The 18,023-nt window shown below is 37.7% G+C and overlaps 1 protein-coding gene across 1 annotated transcript in view; it reads left to right on the forward strand.

The window, feature by feature from the left end:
• Positions 1-3,673: 3,673 nt before the first annotated feature.
• LOC128666893 (cytochrome P450 2G1) overlaps positions 3,674-18,023 on the forward strand; it is a 52,641-nt gene continuing 38,291 nt past the window's right edge. The window contains exons 1-3 of the mRNA XM_053721705.1: positions 3,674-3,853; positions 15,777-15,939; positions 17,051-17,200. Coding sequence (XP_053577680.1) covers positions 3,674-3,853; positions 15,777-15,939; positions 17,051-17,200 — 493 coding nt within the window. The remainder of the gene's footprint in view (positions 3,854-15,776; positions 15,940-17,050; positions 17,201-18,023) is intronic.

The raw sequence follows: 18,023 nt of genomic DNA on the forward strand, positions 1-18,023 counted from the left end.
TTACTTTATAACATTTAAACCTCTAAATTTCTGTCTGTTTCTAAGCCACTACAGAAAGCCTCTTAATCACATCCTTTTTTTATTAGCTTTCACAAGTGACTGCTAGTTCATATGAGCCATATAGACAACATTGTGCTCTCTACTGTGGATTTGTGCATGACAGGGCACTAACTGGCTGAAAGGCAGGTCAATAGATAATAAACAAAAAGTCATGTGATCAGGGGGCTGTCAGAAGAGGCTTAGATACAAGATAATCACAGAGGTAAAAAGTGTATTAATATAAATGTGTTGGTTGTGCAAAACTGGAGAATGGGTAATAAAGGGATTATCTATCTTTTTAAACTATAACAATTTTGGAGTTGGCTGTCCCTTTAAGACTGGCAAATAATAAGACACAGCTTCAGCACCCGCCCCCTTTATCATGCTAACCTTGGTGTATAGTGGGCTAAGAAATGTACCTTTTGTATTCACCGCATATTACCTGGTCATGTGACTTCTCATTTTAAAGGGATAATAACTGTCTTGTGTAATGTGTTTTGTTCTTTATGTTTTCCCAGTGACTTGCTATACCAGCGGCAGAGTGAATGTATGGGGACTATTATATGTATTAGCAATTGCTCTATTTTAATATTGTTCCAATTAAAGTAGCTGGACCGAAGCCTAAAATACAAATACAGAAAAGAGGCCTCAGAATTTCAAAAGGTCTCTTCTAATGTTATTTGCCCTACATGGAACACAGCCAATGTAAACAACAGAAATTCTCTGGCCCGGCCAAACATTCCACAGCATGGGACAGAGATTTGTTTTAATGTTAACAGACAATGAGTGTTTTTTTGTGCTTTAGAGCCGAGAAATATTAGTCAGAATTATAGATAGATCTGTATTATACAATATTATAGCGAACACTGAGAGGAAAATAAACTGTAAATACTTATCCATATCATCTAAAAGTGAATTAATTATATTTATATTGACCATACTGTGCAGGACTTGTTAGTTTATGTCACATTTACAATTACTAAAACAAGGTTTTTCTTAACATGGATAATTAGATAGATAGATAGATAGATAGATAGATAGATAGATAGATAGATAGATAGATAGATCGATCGATCGATCGATCGATCGATAGATAGATGGATAGATGGATAGATGATTGATAGAAAATAGACAGATGATAGACAGATAGACAGATATATAGTGATATAGATAGATTGATAGATAGGGAGAGAAAGCTAGTGAGATAGATAGTTAGATAGATAGATAGATAGATAGATAGATAGATAGATAGATAGATAGATATAATGGTAGATAGATTATAGATAGATTATAGATATATAGCTTGATAGATAGATAGATAGATAAAATATGATAGATAGATGAAAGACAAACAGAGATAAATAGATAGATGATAGATAAAAGATGATAGACAGACAGACGCTGGAGAATCTGTTGGCAACCGATAATAATAATAATAAAGATAGATAGATAGATAGATAGATAGATAGATAGATGATAGATAGATAGATAGATAGATAGATAGATAGATAGATAGAAAGATAGATAGATAGATAGATAGTGAGAGAGATAAACAGATAGATGATAGATAGTGAGAGAAAGATAGTGAGATAGATAGTGAGATAGATAGATGATAGATAGATAGAAAGTGAGAAAGATAGATAGATTGATCGATCAATAGATAGATAGTGAGGTCTCAGAGGTGTGTTTTGATAGAGAGGGAATGCATTTTCCTTGACCACTTAATTTCATTTCATTATAAATGTAATTATTTGTATAGTTGATTAAACTGGATTTCATTTGTATATTTAATTATACAAACCTATTGCATTTTTATGAAGTGTCACAACAAAAAATAGATTAAAACGTTTCTGAGGGGTCTTACATGAGATTTATCTTTATATGATACATAAAGGGGCCTCAGTATTTCAAAGAAATCTTCTGATGTTATTTGTCTACCAGGAAACACAGGGAATGGACATCTGATATCCTCTGGGCCAGACAAATATCCCACACCATGGGACATACAGTTTGTGAATTTTATTGTTTTCTTAAATGATAACAGGCAATTCTAATTGTTTGTTTGGGGAGCTGGGAAACAGTATCCTATTGTAATATTATACAATTGAATCCTACACTGTTACAGAAAAGAAAAATGAGACTACACATCTATATGATATTCTTTTGTCCCTTATATGCAAGCATTCGTTTATGAGTGTGACACATTTACAATTATGAAAATTAACTTTTTCATAAATGGATAAAGAGGTAGAGGTCAGAAAGAAAAAGAGATACATAGATAGAGATATAGATCAATTGATAGATGATAGATAACAGAGCAACCAAAAAAAGAAAGAGATACAGATAGAGAAATAACACAGGAGGAGAAAGAAAGATAGATAGATGATAGATAGATAGATAGATAGATAGATAGATAGATAGATAGATAGATAGAGAGAGAGAGAGAGAGAGAAAGAGAGAGACAGAAACACACACAGAGAGAGAGAGAGAGAGAGAGAGAGAGAGAGAGAGAGAGAGAGAGAGGGAGAGAGGGAGAGATGAAGAAAAAGAAAGAGAGAGGGAGGAAGAAAGAGAGAGAGAGAGAGAGAGAGAGAGAGAGAGAGAGAGGAAGAAAGAGAGAGACAGAGAGAGAGGAAGAAAAGAAAGAAAGAGAGAGAGTGAGAGAGAGAGTGAGAGAGAGAAATAAAAAGAAAGAAAGAAACAGACAGAGAGAGAGAGAGAGAGAGAGAGAGAGAGAGAGGAAGAAAAAGAAAGAAAGAGAGAGAGAGAGAGAAAGAGAGAGAGAGAGGAAGGAAGAAAGAGGGAGGAAGAAAAAGAAAGACAGAGAGAGAGGAAGAAAAAGAAAAACAGAGAGAGAGGAAGAAAGAGAGAGACAGACAGCGAGAGAGGAAGAAAAGAAAAAAAGAGAGAGAGCGCAAGTGAGAGAGAGAGAGAGATAGAGAGACAGACAGAGAGAGAGAGGAATAAAAGAAAGAAAGAGAGAGAGTGAGAGACAGAGAGAGACAGACAGAGAGAGAGGAAGAAAATAAAGAAAGAGAGAGAGTGAGAGTGAGTGAGAGAGAGAGAAAGAAAGAAAAAGAAAGAAGGAAAACAAGAAAGAAAGAAAGAAAGAAAGAAAGAAAGAGAGAGAGAGAGAGAGAAAGAGTGTAAGAGAAAGAGAGAGAGAGGATGAAAAAGAAAGAAAGAGAGAACAAAAGAAAGAAATAAAGAAAGAAAGAGAGAACAAGAGAAAGAAAGAACAAGAACAAGAGAAAGAAAGAAAGAAAGGTGAGATATGTAATCTTGATAAGCATGCCTCTTTTGTAGCAATACCTGTAAGGTGAATAGTAATACAATATCATTTCTCCATACTATAACTACTATCAAAAAGATATAAATATATATAAAAATAAAACAAATAGTCCTGACAATCATATATAACATTTGCTTTCCTTACAATAGGCTGTAGTGTTATGTGGGTAGTGTGTGCATTAGTTTAGTCCATACAAATCCATCAGTCTGACACTATGTCTGTATATAATGTATGCATCTGGCAGTTTTCCAACTGTACTCGCTAATCACAAGTGCAAAGTCTGAAAGGATAGCTTGGGGGGAAAAACTGTTCTCAGATACATTTCCCATTTCACAGTGAGACATGTTAGATCTCAGGGGCTCTGCAGTTATATTGTTAGCATTTATCTCTTCAGTGGTCATTTTCTTATTCATTAAACTTACATGGGAATGGAAGCGAATGCCCCCAGGACCGTTCCCACTCCCTGTGGTTGGAAACTTCCTACAGATAAGGAAAGAAGGTTTGGTGCCCTATTTAGTAAAGGTAAGATCAAGGGGCTGGTTATGGGGTGTGAAACGCATACTGATTATATGTATATAGGGGTGGTCCATGTAAATGACAAGTAATATAATTTATTTAATATGAAATATTGAAAAATATTAATATTTAATGTAAATAATTATTATAGATGTACTAATTCAAAATAACCCATAGCATATATATATATATATATATATATATATATTTTTTTTTTTTTTTTCAACAGAGTGCACTCCAGAACATGATCAGCAACAGCCTTGGGTGCTATTCAAAATCAGTATAAGCAAGCAAACATGAAGCACTCCAAAGGTCTTGTATATATTTCACTTTGTTGTGAACGTTTTCGGGCGTAAAATAGCCCATCCTCAGACTTACAAAGTTCTTTGTAAGTCTGAGGATGGTATATTTTACGCCAGAAAACGTTCACAATAAAGTGAAATATATACAAGACCTTTGGAGTGCTTCATGTTTGCTTGCTTATATATATATATATATATATATATATATATATATATATATATATATATATATATATATATATATATATATATATATATATATATATATATATATATATATATATATTTATATAATATATATTGATATATATATATATCTATATTACAGTATATATAATTAGTAATATTTTTTATATTGAATATTTCCATAAAATGCCTTAAGAAAAAAAAATCTTCATGTACGCTAAAGCAACAATGATTTAGACCTAAAGTGTGAAAGCCAAAGTACGTTTTGCATAGTTTACATTCCAATGTTCTTCAAACAAAAATTAATGTACTTTTTTATTATTAAATATATATATATATATATATATATATATATATATATATATATATATATTATATCTGATAATGTTAATGTAAAATATATCTCTATACCTATATGAATAGATATATATTTATATATATATAGGAATATCTATTTAAAATAAAAAAAAAACACATGTTCCAGTATGTGAAGAGAATTGGAATGTGAAATATTTACAGGAAATACACCGGAAAACAAAATATTAAATATAATTATTATTTAGACATGTAAATATATTTAAGCCCTTTGCAGTCAAATACATGGCCATATACTATATACCTTTGAACCCTTATAAAAAAAAATATTTCTATAAACATTTTTTATCAGATAGTGTTTATATGAGTGTAACAGTATAATTGAATGTATTTATGTTAGTTTTGTTGTATTTTGTATTTTAGTCATAACCATTTATGCGAAGTCCTCAGTCGCACTAACCCGCCACGCGTTAAATTTGATTGCTCTTGAGCTAATACGTTTACTTTCAACTTGTAATACGCCTGAAAATGAACACGCCAATGATATTCTGATATAGCTTGCACGTAAACGTTAGCGCACCACTTGTAGTCTACCACTTTATCGGTACTACATATATGATGTGATTTAAACAAATCAACTTGGTATGATTATTATTATTATTATTATTATTATTAAAAGGTATTTGTAGAGCACCAACATATTCCGCTGCGCTATGATTGCTATATTATTATGCTCAAATATCTTTAACTATATTCAAATACCTCCCTGTATTTTTTCCTGACCCTTCTAATAGAAACCTATTTCCAAACAGAACAACACTTTTTCTATAGAGTGAATAACTAACATAAATATATAAAAATATTTATAGAGGCATAAGCTCACAAAAAGGCAACTGACCTCTAATAGGCTAAGAGCTTTTCAGGATTTTTTAGAGCTACTGAGCATTTCAGTATTAAACCAACATAAACGAAACATAATAATTAAGACCAGATTACAAATGGAGCGTTAACAGTTCTGCGCAAGCAATATCGGGTTTATTGCGGCTGTTTGCACGCATCGGATGTAGCGCTTGTATTACAAGTTGAAAGTAAGCACGATCGCTTGAGCACAATTGAATTTAAAGCGTGTTGGCATAGCACAAATCTCAGAGCTCTGGTTAACTGTTTTCACGAAACAAAAAAGTGTCACAAAACACATCAAAAAAACATTTAAAACTACAGTTACATAGCAACACTATCTAATAAAAAATTATTTTAAAAAATATTGCACAAAAAAGTTAAAAGGGCTCACAGACATGAGGTCTCAGATGCTAGAAAAAAATGGCTGCAAAGGGCTTTAACATAGCGATAAACACATATACATGTATACGTCTTTATGTGTGTGCATATGTATTTATATGTGTATATATGAATTTACAGACAAATATACACACATAATTACATATGAACAAATGCAGTTAAGTAAATGAAAACATGAAAAAAGTAAATTTAAGCAATATTCATCCTATAAATTGCCAAGTGTGTTTGTCCGAAGCTGTCATGCGCAGTAGAGACTGTGCGAGGACAAACACACCTGGCCTTCATCAACAAACTGACCTGGCACCTGATCCGTCAAGGGGGCGAGGCTGGCTGTTTGTGAAGGGGGCAGGGCTGGCCGGGTATGACTGGGGCGGAGCTGGGGTGTGATGGGGCGGAGCAGAGCCAGGGGGGAGTGGCCGTAGCCATCTGCCGTGTGAGAGAGAGCGCACAAGAGGGGGTATATAGAGCAAAAAAAAGGCAGAGAGAGCGCAAAAGAGAGGGGCAGAGAGAGTGCAAAAGAGAGGGGTGAGAGAGAAAAAGAGAGGGGTGAGAGAGAAAAAGAGAGGGGTGAGAGAGCAAAAGAGAGGGGTGAGAGAGCAAAAGAGAGGGGGAGAGAGCAAAAAAGAGGGGGGAGAGAGAGCAAAAGAGAGGGGGGAGAGAGAACAAAAGAGAGGGGGGAGAGAGAGAAAAATAGAGGGGGAGAGAGAGAGCAAAAGAGAAGGGGGAGAGAGAGCAAAAGAGAAAGGGGAGAGCACAAAAGAGAGGGGGAGAGAGAGTGCAAAAGAGAGGGGAGAGAGAGAGAGCAAAAGTGTAATGCTCGCGGGATACCCCTCTATCAGACCGAACTTGGCCAGTAGTCTTGTTATCCGGCATCGAGCCGGAATGATAGGGAATATCCCAGAGCAGAGACAGTAAGATGAGGAGGGCGGCACTCACCACAGGCAGGACAGTGCCCAGTGGCAACGGCAGAGCAGGGCAAGGCAAATCACTGGAATGGTCAGACAGGCAGGATTCCGCAACAGTAAAGCAGTCCAAGGACAAACCACTACAATGGTCAGGCAGGCAGGGTTTGGCAACAGTAAAGCAGTCCAAGGACAAACCACTAGAATGGTTAGGCAGGCAGGGTTTGGCAACGGTAAAGCAGTCCAAGGGCACACCACTAGAATAGTCAGGCAGGCAGGGTTCGGCAACGGTAAAGCAGTCCAAGGGCACACCACTAGAATGGTCAGGCAGGCAGGGTTCGGGTTCGGCAACAAGGAGGCAATCCAGAATAACAGGGGTTAAGAAGCAGAGTAGTCAGACAGGCAGGGTTCAGTAGCCATATATCAGTCCAGCAATTTAGGGGTTAAACAGGTAGAGTAGTCAGACAAGCAGAGTTCAGAAGCAGTGTATTGATCCAGCAGTTCATGGGTATAGCAGGCAGAAAAGTCAGACAGGCAGGGTTCATACACAGTAAGGCAATAAAAACAACAATCTATCACTCCCAGCAGTACACACACAAAGTAACACCTATACTTGGGCAGTGATAGATCGTGAGGAAGGAATTCAAATAGGCGCAGGATTTGCGCCCAGGCGTCAGGACCGGAGAGGAGCGTGTGGCGATGACATCAGCACTGCACTCCTCTGGACCCGACACAGCCCCTGGCAACGAGCAGGGAAGGAGACGCAGTGCCCCTAGCAACGGCTAGAGTGGCGCGGCGTGACAAAAAAGAGAGGGTGGAGAGCGAGAGAGAAAAAGAGAGGGGGAGAGAGAGAACAAAAGAGAGGGGAGAAAGAAAGAGCAAAAGAGAGGGGGAGTGAGAGGCAAAGAGAGGGGGGAGAGCAAAAGAGACGGGGGAGAGAGAGCAAAAGATAGGGGGAGAGAGAGAACGCAAAAAAGAGGGGGAGAGAGAGCAAAAGAGAGGGGGGAGAGAGCAAAAGAGAGGGGGGAGAGAGCAAAAGAGAGGGGGGAGAGAGACAAAAGAGAGGGGGGAGACAGAGCAAAAGAGAGGGGAGAGAGAGCAAAAGAGAGGGCGCAGAGAGGGAGCAAAAGAGAGGGCGCAGAGAGGGAGCAAAATAGAGGGGGGAGAGAGCAAGGGGTGGGATGGCTGAACTACAAAAAATGGTCCGTGTACACAAGCTTTAAGACTAGTATTTAATAAAGTGTTATACTGTGTTTTTACTGTAAATATTTAAAATTCCAATGTTCTGCACATAGCAGAATATGTTCTATGTATTTTTTATTTTATAGGATATTCCTATATTTACCTGTATATATATTTACCTCTATATAATCATCTATATACAGGTATATATATATATATTGTACCAAAATACTGTACCACCAAGATATATGTAGAAATATGTCATTTATGAAAAGAATAGAACCCATTTTTTCTATGTGAAGAATATAGGAATGTGAAATATTCGTATTTTTATGTTGGGTTAGCGCATTTGAGAATATGTGATCTGGTTTATGTGCGAGTAGAGTTTGGGTGCATAAACTTTTTACTTTCAATACGAGCGCTACCCAATGCGTGCAAAAATGCTTACTTCTAGTGGAGTTAGCGCCTGAGTCGGATCAATAACGACCTCTCCACTCATAATCTACCCCTAAAAAGGCATCTAGATGTATACAGCAACTTCATGTACTTTATCAACAACAAATCCCATAGCTCAGATATTCTCTTTTATGTTTTGCTGACTTATGCCAGTAAGTGTTCAAGTGACGTTAAAGGGACATGAAACACAAATTTTTCTTTCGTGACTAAGATAGAGTCTACAATTTTTAAAAGTTTCCAATTTATTTCTATTATCCAATTTGATTTGCTCTCATGTTATTCTTTGTTGAAGAGATATTTAGATAGGTAGCGTGTACATGTCTTGAGTATCACATGACAGGAAAGAGTGCTGCCATCTAGTTCTCTTCCAAAATGTATAACATTTTTGCAAAACTGCTGCTATATACTGCTGCAGACACGTGCACACTCTTGAGTTTACATCCTTGATTTTCAACAAAGGGTAACAAGAAAATGTGATAATAGAAGTAAATTGGAAAGTTGTTTTAAATTGTATTTTCTATCTAAATCAAACATAAAAATTTGGGGGTTTATGTCTCTAAACCAGAAGCCAGCATCAATGGGCCACATTACGAGTGGAGCACTCTTTAGCAATTTCGCTTGAGCGCTAATTACGATAGAAGTAAACTTTTTTGCACGTGTTAGGTTGCGCTTGTATTATGAGTTCACGTGCAAAAGCCAAACTTACGGCTAGATTTAGAGTTCTGCGGCCAAAGGCGTGCGTTAGCTACGCATGCTTTTTTCCCCGCACCTTTTAAATACCGCTGGTATTTAGAGTTCACAGAAGGGCTGTGTTAGGCTCCAAAAAGGGAGCGTAGAGCATATTTACCGCCACTGCAACTCAAAATACCAGCGGTGCTTACGGACGCGGCCAGCTTCAAAAACGTGCTCGTGCACGATTCCCCCATAGGAAACAATGGGGCTGTTTGAGCTGAAAAAAAACCTAACACCTGCAAAAAAGCAGCGTTCAGCTCCTAACGCAGCCCCATTGTTTCCTATGGGGAAACAGTTTCTAAGTCTGCACCTAACACCCTAACATGTACCTCAAGTCTAAACACCCCTAACCTTACATTTATTAACCCCATATCTGCCGACCCCGCTATCGCTGACCCCTGCATATTATTTTTAACCCCTAATCTGCCGCTCCGTACACCGCCGCAACCTATGTTATCCCTATGTACCCCTAATCTGCTCCCCTAACACCACCGACCCCTATATTATATTTATTAACCCCTAATCTGCCCCCCCAACGTCGCCTCCACCTACCTACAATTATTAACCCCTAATCTGCCGACCGGACCTCACCGCTACTATAATAAAGTTATTAACCCCTAATCCGCCTCAAAAACCCTATAATAAATAGTATTAACCCCTAATCTGCCCTCCCTAACATCGCCGACACCTAACTTCAAGTATTAACCCCTAATCTGCCGACTGGACCTCGCCGCTACTCTAATAACTGTATTAACCCCTAAAGCTAAGTCTAACCCTAACCCTAACACCCCCCTAAGTTAAATATAATTTTATTCTAACAAAATAAATTAAATCTTATTAAATAAATTATTCCTATTTAAAGCTAAATACTTACCTGTAAAATAAACCCTAATATAGCTACAATATAACGAATAATTATATTGTAGCTATTCTAGGATTAATATTTATTTTACAGGCAATGTTGTATTTATATTAACCAGGTACAATAGCTATTAAATAGTTAATAACTAATTAATAGCTACCTAGTTAAAATAAATAAAAAATTACCTGTAAAATAAATCCTAACCTGTTACAATTAAACCTAACACTACACTATCAATAAATAAATTAACTAAACTATCTACAATTATCTACAATTAAATACAAATAAATACACTAACTAAAGTACAAAAAATAAAAAAAGAACTAAGTTACAAAAAATAAAAAAATAATTTACAAACATTATAAAAATATTACAACAATTTTAAGCTAATTACACCTACTCTAAGCCCCCTAATAAAATAACAAAGCCCCCCAAAATAAAAAAATGCCCTACCCTATTCTAAAATAAAAATTGTAAAGCTCTTTTACCTTACCATCCCTTAAAAGAGCTTTTTTGCGGGCAAAGAATTCTGCTCTTTTGCCTGTAAAAAAACATACAATACCCCCCAACATTACAACCCACCACCCACATACCCCTAATCTAACCCAAACCCCCTTATATAAACCTAACACTAAGCCCCTGAAGATCTTCCTACCTTATCTTCACCATGCCGGGTATCACCGATCCATCCAGAAGAGGCTCCGAAGTCTTCATCCTATCCGGGCAATGTCTTCATCCAAGAGGGGGCTGAAGAGGTCCATCATCCGGCTGAAGTCTTCATCCAAGCGGGGGCTGAAGAGGTCCATCATCCGGCTGAAGTCTTCATCCAAGCGGGGGCTGAAGAGGTCCATCATCCGGCTGAAGTCTTCTATCAAGCGGCATCTTCAATCTTCTTTCTTCCGGCTCCATCTTCATCCCGCCGACGCGGAACATCCTTCTTCACTGATGAACTCCCGACGAATGAAGGTTCCTTTAAGGGACGTCATCCAAGATGGCGTCCCTCGAATTCCGATTGGCTGATAGGATTCTATCAGCCAATCGGAATTAAGGTAGGAAAATTCTGATTGGCTGATTGAATCAGCCAATCCGATTGAAGTTCAATCCGATTGGCTGATCCAATCAGCCAATCAGATTGAGCTTGCATTCTATTGGCTGATTGGAACAGCCAGGGCTGCCATCAGGGGGTGACAGGGGTGACTCCTGTCAGGGGCCCAATGGGCCAAGGGGGCCCCATGAGGCAAGAACTGAAACATTTTTTTTTTTTTTTTTAATTTTGGCAGCCACCAGTGGGTACTACAGCGGAGTGCTAATTGAGCATGGGAAATGTTATAAGAAGGAGTAAAGTATTAGTATTTGAAAGGATTTTTGAGTGTGCACTAAACCACTATGCACAGTGTGAGACAGACTAGGCACTTTGTTTGTACAGTGTGTGCAAACAGCAGATCACTTTCATTTGCAGAGGAGTTAGAACTTACTTAGCAAATGTTTTTTATTTCTTTGTGCAATTTCGGATTGTAACTTCAGTGTGGTAGTAGTTTTTTTTAGCAATATGTTGCAGTGTATTTATGATTATTTGACAATGCTGTAGAAATTCTATATTTAAAGCCATGTAGAAATGTTTCCTCCTTAATACACAAATGGTAGATGCCCTTTTGGCAGATATTAGTTTTTTTTATTACTCTATATATTTTCATTACATTCCAGTTTACTGCCCCTTTATGCAAGGACTTTCCAGATGCAAGGAGGCATTTTATCTAAGATTTTTACATCTGCATAAAATGTTACTCTCAGACTAAGATTGCTCAGTCTTTGAAATGAGACAGGCTAACTTAACACTGTTTAGTTTACACTACAGCTGACTCAATTTTGAAATACATACCAACAAGCCTAAATCCTGCATTAAACCAGATCTAATGGTATGAGTACCACAGCTTATGGTTCCACCAAGACCATATAGAGTACAGCATTTTCAAAATACATAAGTACAGCTGACAGATGGGAACATTTGTACACTATATTTGAAGTGGTGCTCTTGGTTGGGGAAAATGGGGAAAAAAACAAAAAAACATATGTCAACCTTTTAAAAGTACTTTTCTTCATCTAACCATCTAGCCAAATCATTAATGTACAATTTTGAATTCACAGAATTATTTTTGTTTACACATTTACAAATATGATTCTTTAAAAAGTGTTCTCTTAATTTCTGCAATTTTTTTATCATGCATGTCACACACTGTTGATTTAGGGGATGCAAGGTGCTGTGAGTGCTGTGAGTGTTTCTGTGGGTGTCTGTGTTTATGTCTTTGTGCTTTGGTTTGTGTCTATGAGTGTGTATGTTTTTTTTTTCTGTGGATGTCTGTAAGGGTGTGTGCATATGCCTTTGAACTTTTTCTATGGGTGTCTCTGCGAGGGTGTGTGTATGTTTGCCTCTGTGTATTTTCTCTGGATGCCTCTGTGAGGGTGGGTGTGTATATCTGTTTTCTGTGGATGTCTCTGTAAAGGTGTGTGTGTATGTATGTATGTCTGTGTTTTCTGTGGATGTCTCTGTGAGGGTGTGTGTATGTCTTTGTGTGTTTTCTATGGATGTCTCAGTGAGAGTGTGTGTGTGTATGTATGTCTTTCTGTGTTTTATGTGGTTGTCTCTCTGTGTGTGTATGTCTTTGTGTGTTTTCTGTGGGTGTCTGTGTGTGTGTGTGTGTATGTCTTTATGTGTTTTCTGAGGCTGTCTCTGTCGGTGTTTCCTTGGGTGTATGTGCAAGTTTGAGTTTGTGTGTGTCTATTGTCTGTTCCTTTTTAGGACATTTTGACCTTACTACTGATTATTCACATCTTCTACAGATTTTGAGACTAATGAGACCTTTACGGAAGTCACTAATTCACCATTTAACCTTTAAATTATTGTTTAGGCAGTTCAGGGCCCTTCCTTTCAGCCACTGCATGCTGTTGTCATCATTTAGTTGGCATCTTCCTTTACAAAAAGATAATCAGAACTCCATATTTTGTTTTCTAAATCTCCTTTTTTTACAAAACTGTAGTCTACCTCATTACTTGTCAGGTTAATGTAATCAAGTCCTGAGTGTCTGTTTGGGTGTCTGTGTCTGAGTGTGTTTGTGTGTTTCTTTGCTTGTCTGCTAGAGTGTCTCTATGTGAATCCTTATGTGTGAGTGTGTGTGTTTCAGTGTATGAGTGTGTCTGTGTATTTGTATGTTACTACCTTTACAACATTTCCAAGTTTAAATAGACACTTAAGAATAAAGTGCATATACGTTTTAGTCACCTGGTCAAAAATTGCACATGTCAAAGGGGGGGCCCTGATCAATGGTTAAGTCAGGGGCCCCAAAATTTCTAGTGGCGGCCCTGGGAACAGCCAATAGAATGCAAGCTCAATCTGATTGGCTGATTGGATCAGCCAATCATATTTTTCCTACCTTAATTCCGATTGGCTGATAGAATCTTATCAGCCAATCGGAATTGAAGGGACGCCATCTTGGATGATGTCCCTTAAAGGAACAGCCAATAGAATGCGAGCTCAATCTGATTGGCAAAGAAGATTGAAGATGCCGCTTGATAGAAGACTTCAGCCGGATGATGGACCTCTTCAGCCCCCGCTTGGATGAAGACTTCAGCCGGATGATGGACCTCTTCAGCCCCCGCTTGGATGAAGACTTCAGCTGGATGATGGACCTCTTCAGCCCCCGCTTGGATGAAGACATCGCCTGGATAGGATGAAGACTTCGGAGCCTCTTCAGGATGGATCGGTGATACCCGGCTTGGTGAAGATAAGGTAGGAAGATCTTCAGGGGCTTAGTGTTAGGTTTATTTAAGGGGGGTTTGGGTTAGATTAGGGGTATGTGGGTGGTGGGTTGTAATGTTGGGGGGGGTATTGTATGTTTTTTTTTACAGGCAGAAGAGCAGAATTCTTTGGGGCATGCCCCGCAAAAGGCGCTTATAAGGGCTGGTAAGGTAAAAGAGCTTTACAATTTTTATTTTAGAATAGGGTAGGGCATTTTTTTATTTTGGGGGGCTTTGTTATTTTATTAGGGGGCTTAGAGTAGGTGTAATTAGCTTAAAATTGTTGTAATATTTTTATAATATTTGTAAATTATTTTTTTATTTTTTGTAACTTAGTTCTTTTTTTATTATTTGTACTTTAGTTAGTGTATTTATTTGTATTTAATTGTAGATAATTGTAGATAGTTTAGTTAATTTATTTATTGATAGTGTAGTGTTAGGTTTAATTGTAACTTAGGTTAGGATTTATTTTACAGGTAATTTTTTATTTATTTTAACTAGGTAGCTATTAATTAGTTATTAACTATTTAATAGCTATTGTACCTGGTTAATATAAATACAAAGTTGATTGTAAAATAAATATTAATCCTAAAATAGCTACAATATAATTATTTGTTATATTGTAGCTATATTAGGGTTTATTTTACAGGTAAGTATTTAGCTTTAAATAGGAATAATTTATTTAATAAGATTAAATTTATTTTGTTAGAATAAAATTATATTTAACTTAGGGGGGTGTTACTGTTAGGGTTAGACTTAGCTTTAGGGGTTAATACAGTTATTAGAGTAGCGACAAGGTCTGGTCGGCAGATTAGGGGTTAATACTTGAAGTTAGGGAGGGCAGATTAGGGGTTAATACTATTTATTATAGGGTTATAGGGTTTTTGAGGCGGGAGTGAGGCGAATTAGTGGTTAATAACTTTATTATAGTAGCGGTGAGGTCCGGTCGGCAGATTAGGGGTTAATAATTGTAGAAAAGGTAGCGGCGACGTTGGGGGGGGCAGATTAGGGGTTAATAAATATTATGTAGGTGTCGGCGGTGTTAGGGGCAGCAGATTAGGGGTACATAGGGATAATGTAGGTTGCGGCGGTGTGCGGTCGGCAGATTAGGGGTTAAAAAAAAATTAATAGAGTGGCGGCAATGTGGGGGGACCTCGGTTTAGGAGTACATAGGTAGTTTATGGGAGTTAGTGTACTTTAGAGCACAGTAGTTAAGAGCTTTATGAACCGGCTTTAGCCCAGAAAACTCTTAACTCCTGGCTTTTCTCTGCGGCTGGAGTCTTGTCTTTAGAGCTCTAACGCTCACTTCAGCCAAGACTCTAAATACCGGCATTAGAAAGATCCCATTGAAAAGATAGGATACACAATTGGCGTAGGGGGATCTGCGGTATGGAAAAGTCGCGGCTGGAAAGTGAACGTTAGACCCTTTCCTGACTGACTCTAAATACCAGCGGCCGGACAAAACCAGCGTTAGGGCCCCCTAACGTTGGTTTTGACGGCTAACGCAGAACTCTAAATCTAGGCATTAGAATATAGCGCGTGTTCACATATTCCCTTATAGAAGTTAAATTAGTTAATGCAGAAAAAAAAGTGGAGAAAAAACACCCTACTCGCGTGCAAATCCAATCGCATATTGTCATGTGCGCTAACCCAACATGAAAATATAAATATTTCCCATTCCAATGTTCTTCACATAGATGTTCTATTTATTTATAAATAAATATTTCTACATATATCTGATGGTATTTTGGTACTTTATAGTTATAGATATATACAGATATATGTTTTTGTTTAAAATTGTATGTTTTATCTGACTCATGAAAGAAACATCTGGGGTGACAAAAGCTCTAGCAATTTTCACAATCTTAATAGCGCATTTGACCTCTCTGATGCTCTTGCAGATGGGTGAGACTTATGGACCTGTAAGTACGATTTATATGGGTTCACGACCTATGGTTATTCTGAATGGATACCAGGCAGTGAAGGAAGCTTTTGTTGACCGCGGGGACGATTTCCTTGACCGAGGGAAGATGCCTCTATTTGAACGAGTTTATAGAAATGGCAGTAAGTAATTCGTTTACTGTTCTTCCATGGAAGCTCTTCAAACAAAGGGTAATACATAGTAAAGACAAGAGACTGTCTACAATAAAGATTTCCAACAATTATAACAATTATGGAGGCCTCTTTCTCACTTTTCAATGTACCATATAAACTGAGAACTTTATTACATTTATAGTTACATACGATGATGAGTCTTCTCAATGTTTCTTGAACCTCTTCTTACACAAAAAACCCACCCCAGAGATTCTTCTTATTTTTATTGGCCAATAATTTTAGTTATCTGTATTTATCAATGTCAACCAGGAACCATCTTATAACCATATGTCAGAATTGCTCCTACTGTTTAAAGTGAATGTAAAGTTAGGCATTCAGGAAAACCGCTACGCATAGACTTTGTCTCACTAAACCTAGTCGCTGAGTTATTTGTTTTTAAAAACGATCTGATTTTCTGTTATATAGCATCTCATTTCTTAACCATTTCTTCGCAAACTCCTCCAAAGAGATACTTCCTGGTTTTTCCTTGTCTGACGAATAGAGCGATCCCACCCGCTCTATACGTAGCTCTGAAGCATGCTCCCGATAACAAATTTGTATTGCGCATGCTCTACTCTCCGCTCTCTCATCATACTACAAAGTGTTTTGCTATGAGGCCAATAGGGTATGCCCATCTCATGAACATGGATGTAGATTCCATCTGAAAAATCTCCTTTAACGCATGCTTAGACTAAACGTGTGATGTTTGTGGAAAGGGGCTGAACGCCCCGGGGGGGGGGGACATTGATTTGTGGATCGCAGAATCTTCATCTGTCAATCAAGTTAAGAATATGGTGGGTGGAAGAGCGGCGCTAATCTTGATAGCATTAAAAGGTACAATTTGGACCTCATAACCAAATACTGTAGTAAAGATTTGATGAATGAATTTCTGCCTAATTTTTATAAATTCTTGCCTATGACGTGACCAACTTCGGTCAACTTTACATTCACTTAAACAACATAAAATATCCATGTAGCAGCTGAGTTGCAAAGATGTCCACAATTCAGTAACGCCCTTTCAAATAACGTGTACCAGGCATGGAAAAGCTTCATGCATTTGTATAACATATATCTTTTTCAGGTTTAGGACTTGCTAATGGAATGGACTGGAAGCAGCTTCGACAGTTTAGCATTTTGACCCTCCGTGATTTTGGATTGGGGAAAAAGAGCCTTGAAGAGCCAATCCAGAAGGAGGCTCAGTATTTAGTAGAGCACTTCAGACGTCTTAACAGTAAGTTTAAAACTCACAAGAGAATATTAGTTTTCAGGTAGAAACAGGAGTTTTTTATACTTTATGGTGTAAAGTTATTAACATTTTCAGTAATTATACATTACAGCAGGGGCAGGCAATTATCGGCCCTCCAGATGTTATGGATTACATCTCCCATGATGCTTTGCCAGCCTTATGGCTGAAAGAGCATTATGGGAGATGTAGTCAATAACATCTGGAGGGCCGATAATTGCATTCCCCTGCATTACAGTGTCTTTGAGACTTTCTATCCTCTGCAGAAAGAATCTGAGAAGGTCAATATTGGAATTAATTTGACTCCATTAGAAGTGCCATCCACAGAACTTTTCCTATTTCAAACTTGATATCAGTGTATTTTTTTAAAGCACATTTTTATTTTAGTTCTAGTCATAGGGGAACATCCATCTACCTTCCAGTGGCTATGATGCCAAGCAAGGTAAAATGTCTACCCGGGTTTGGGACAAGCAAGCTGCTTTCACTGCTCACATTTTAACATTACACAAAAAAAAACTTGTGCATCCCTACCATTGCTCTCACGCAGGGTTTCTTACTATGGGCTAGATGACGCGTGGAACGGCATTTTGCGCTCACTCCTTAACTCCGCTAAAAGTAAACATTTTGCGCGTGTCAGGTAGTGTGCATATTACAAGTTGAAAGTGAAATGTTTTCACACACGCTCTAACCTGGATCGCGCAAAAAGCCAAATGTCGCGACCACATTAACATATTCCACCATAGACTTCAATGGAGTGTGAAAAAAGGAAAAAAAAACTAACACCCAACAAGTAGTGCAAACACGATCGTGT

Source organism: Bombina bombina, chromosome 7 (assembly GCF_027579735.1).
Source record: "Bombina bombina isolate aBomBom1 chromosome 7, aBomBom1.pri, whole genome shotgun sequence".
Lineage (NCBI taxonomy): Eukaryota > Metazoa > Chordata > Amphibia > Anura > Bombinatoridae > Bombina > Bombina bombina.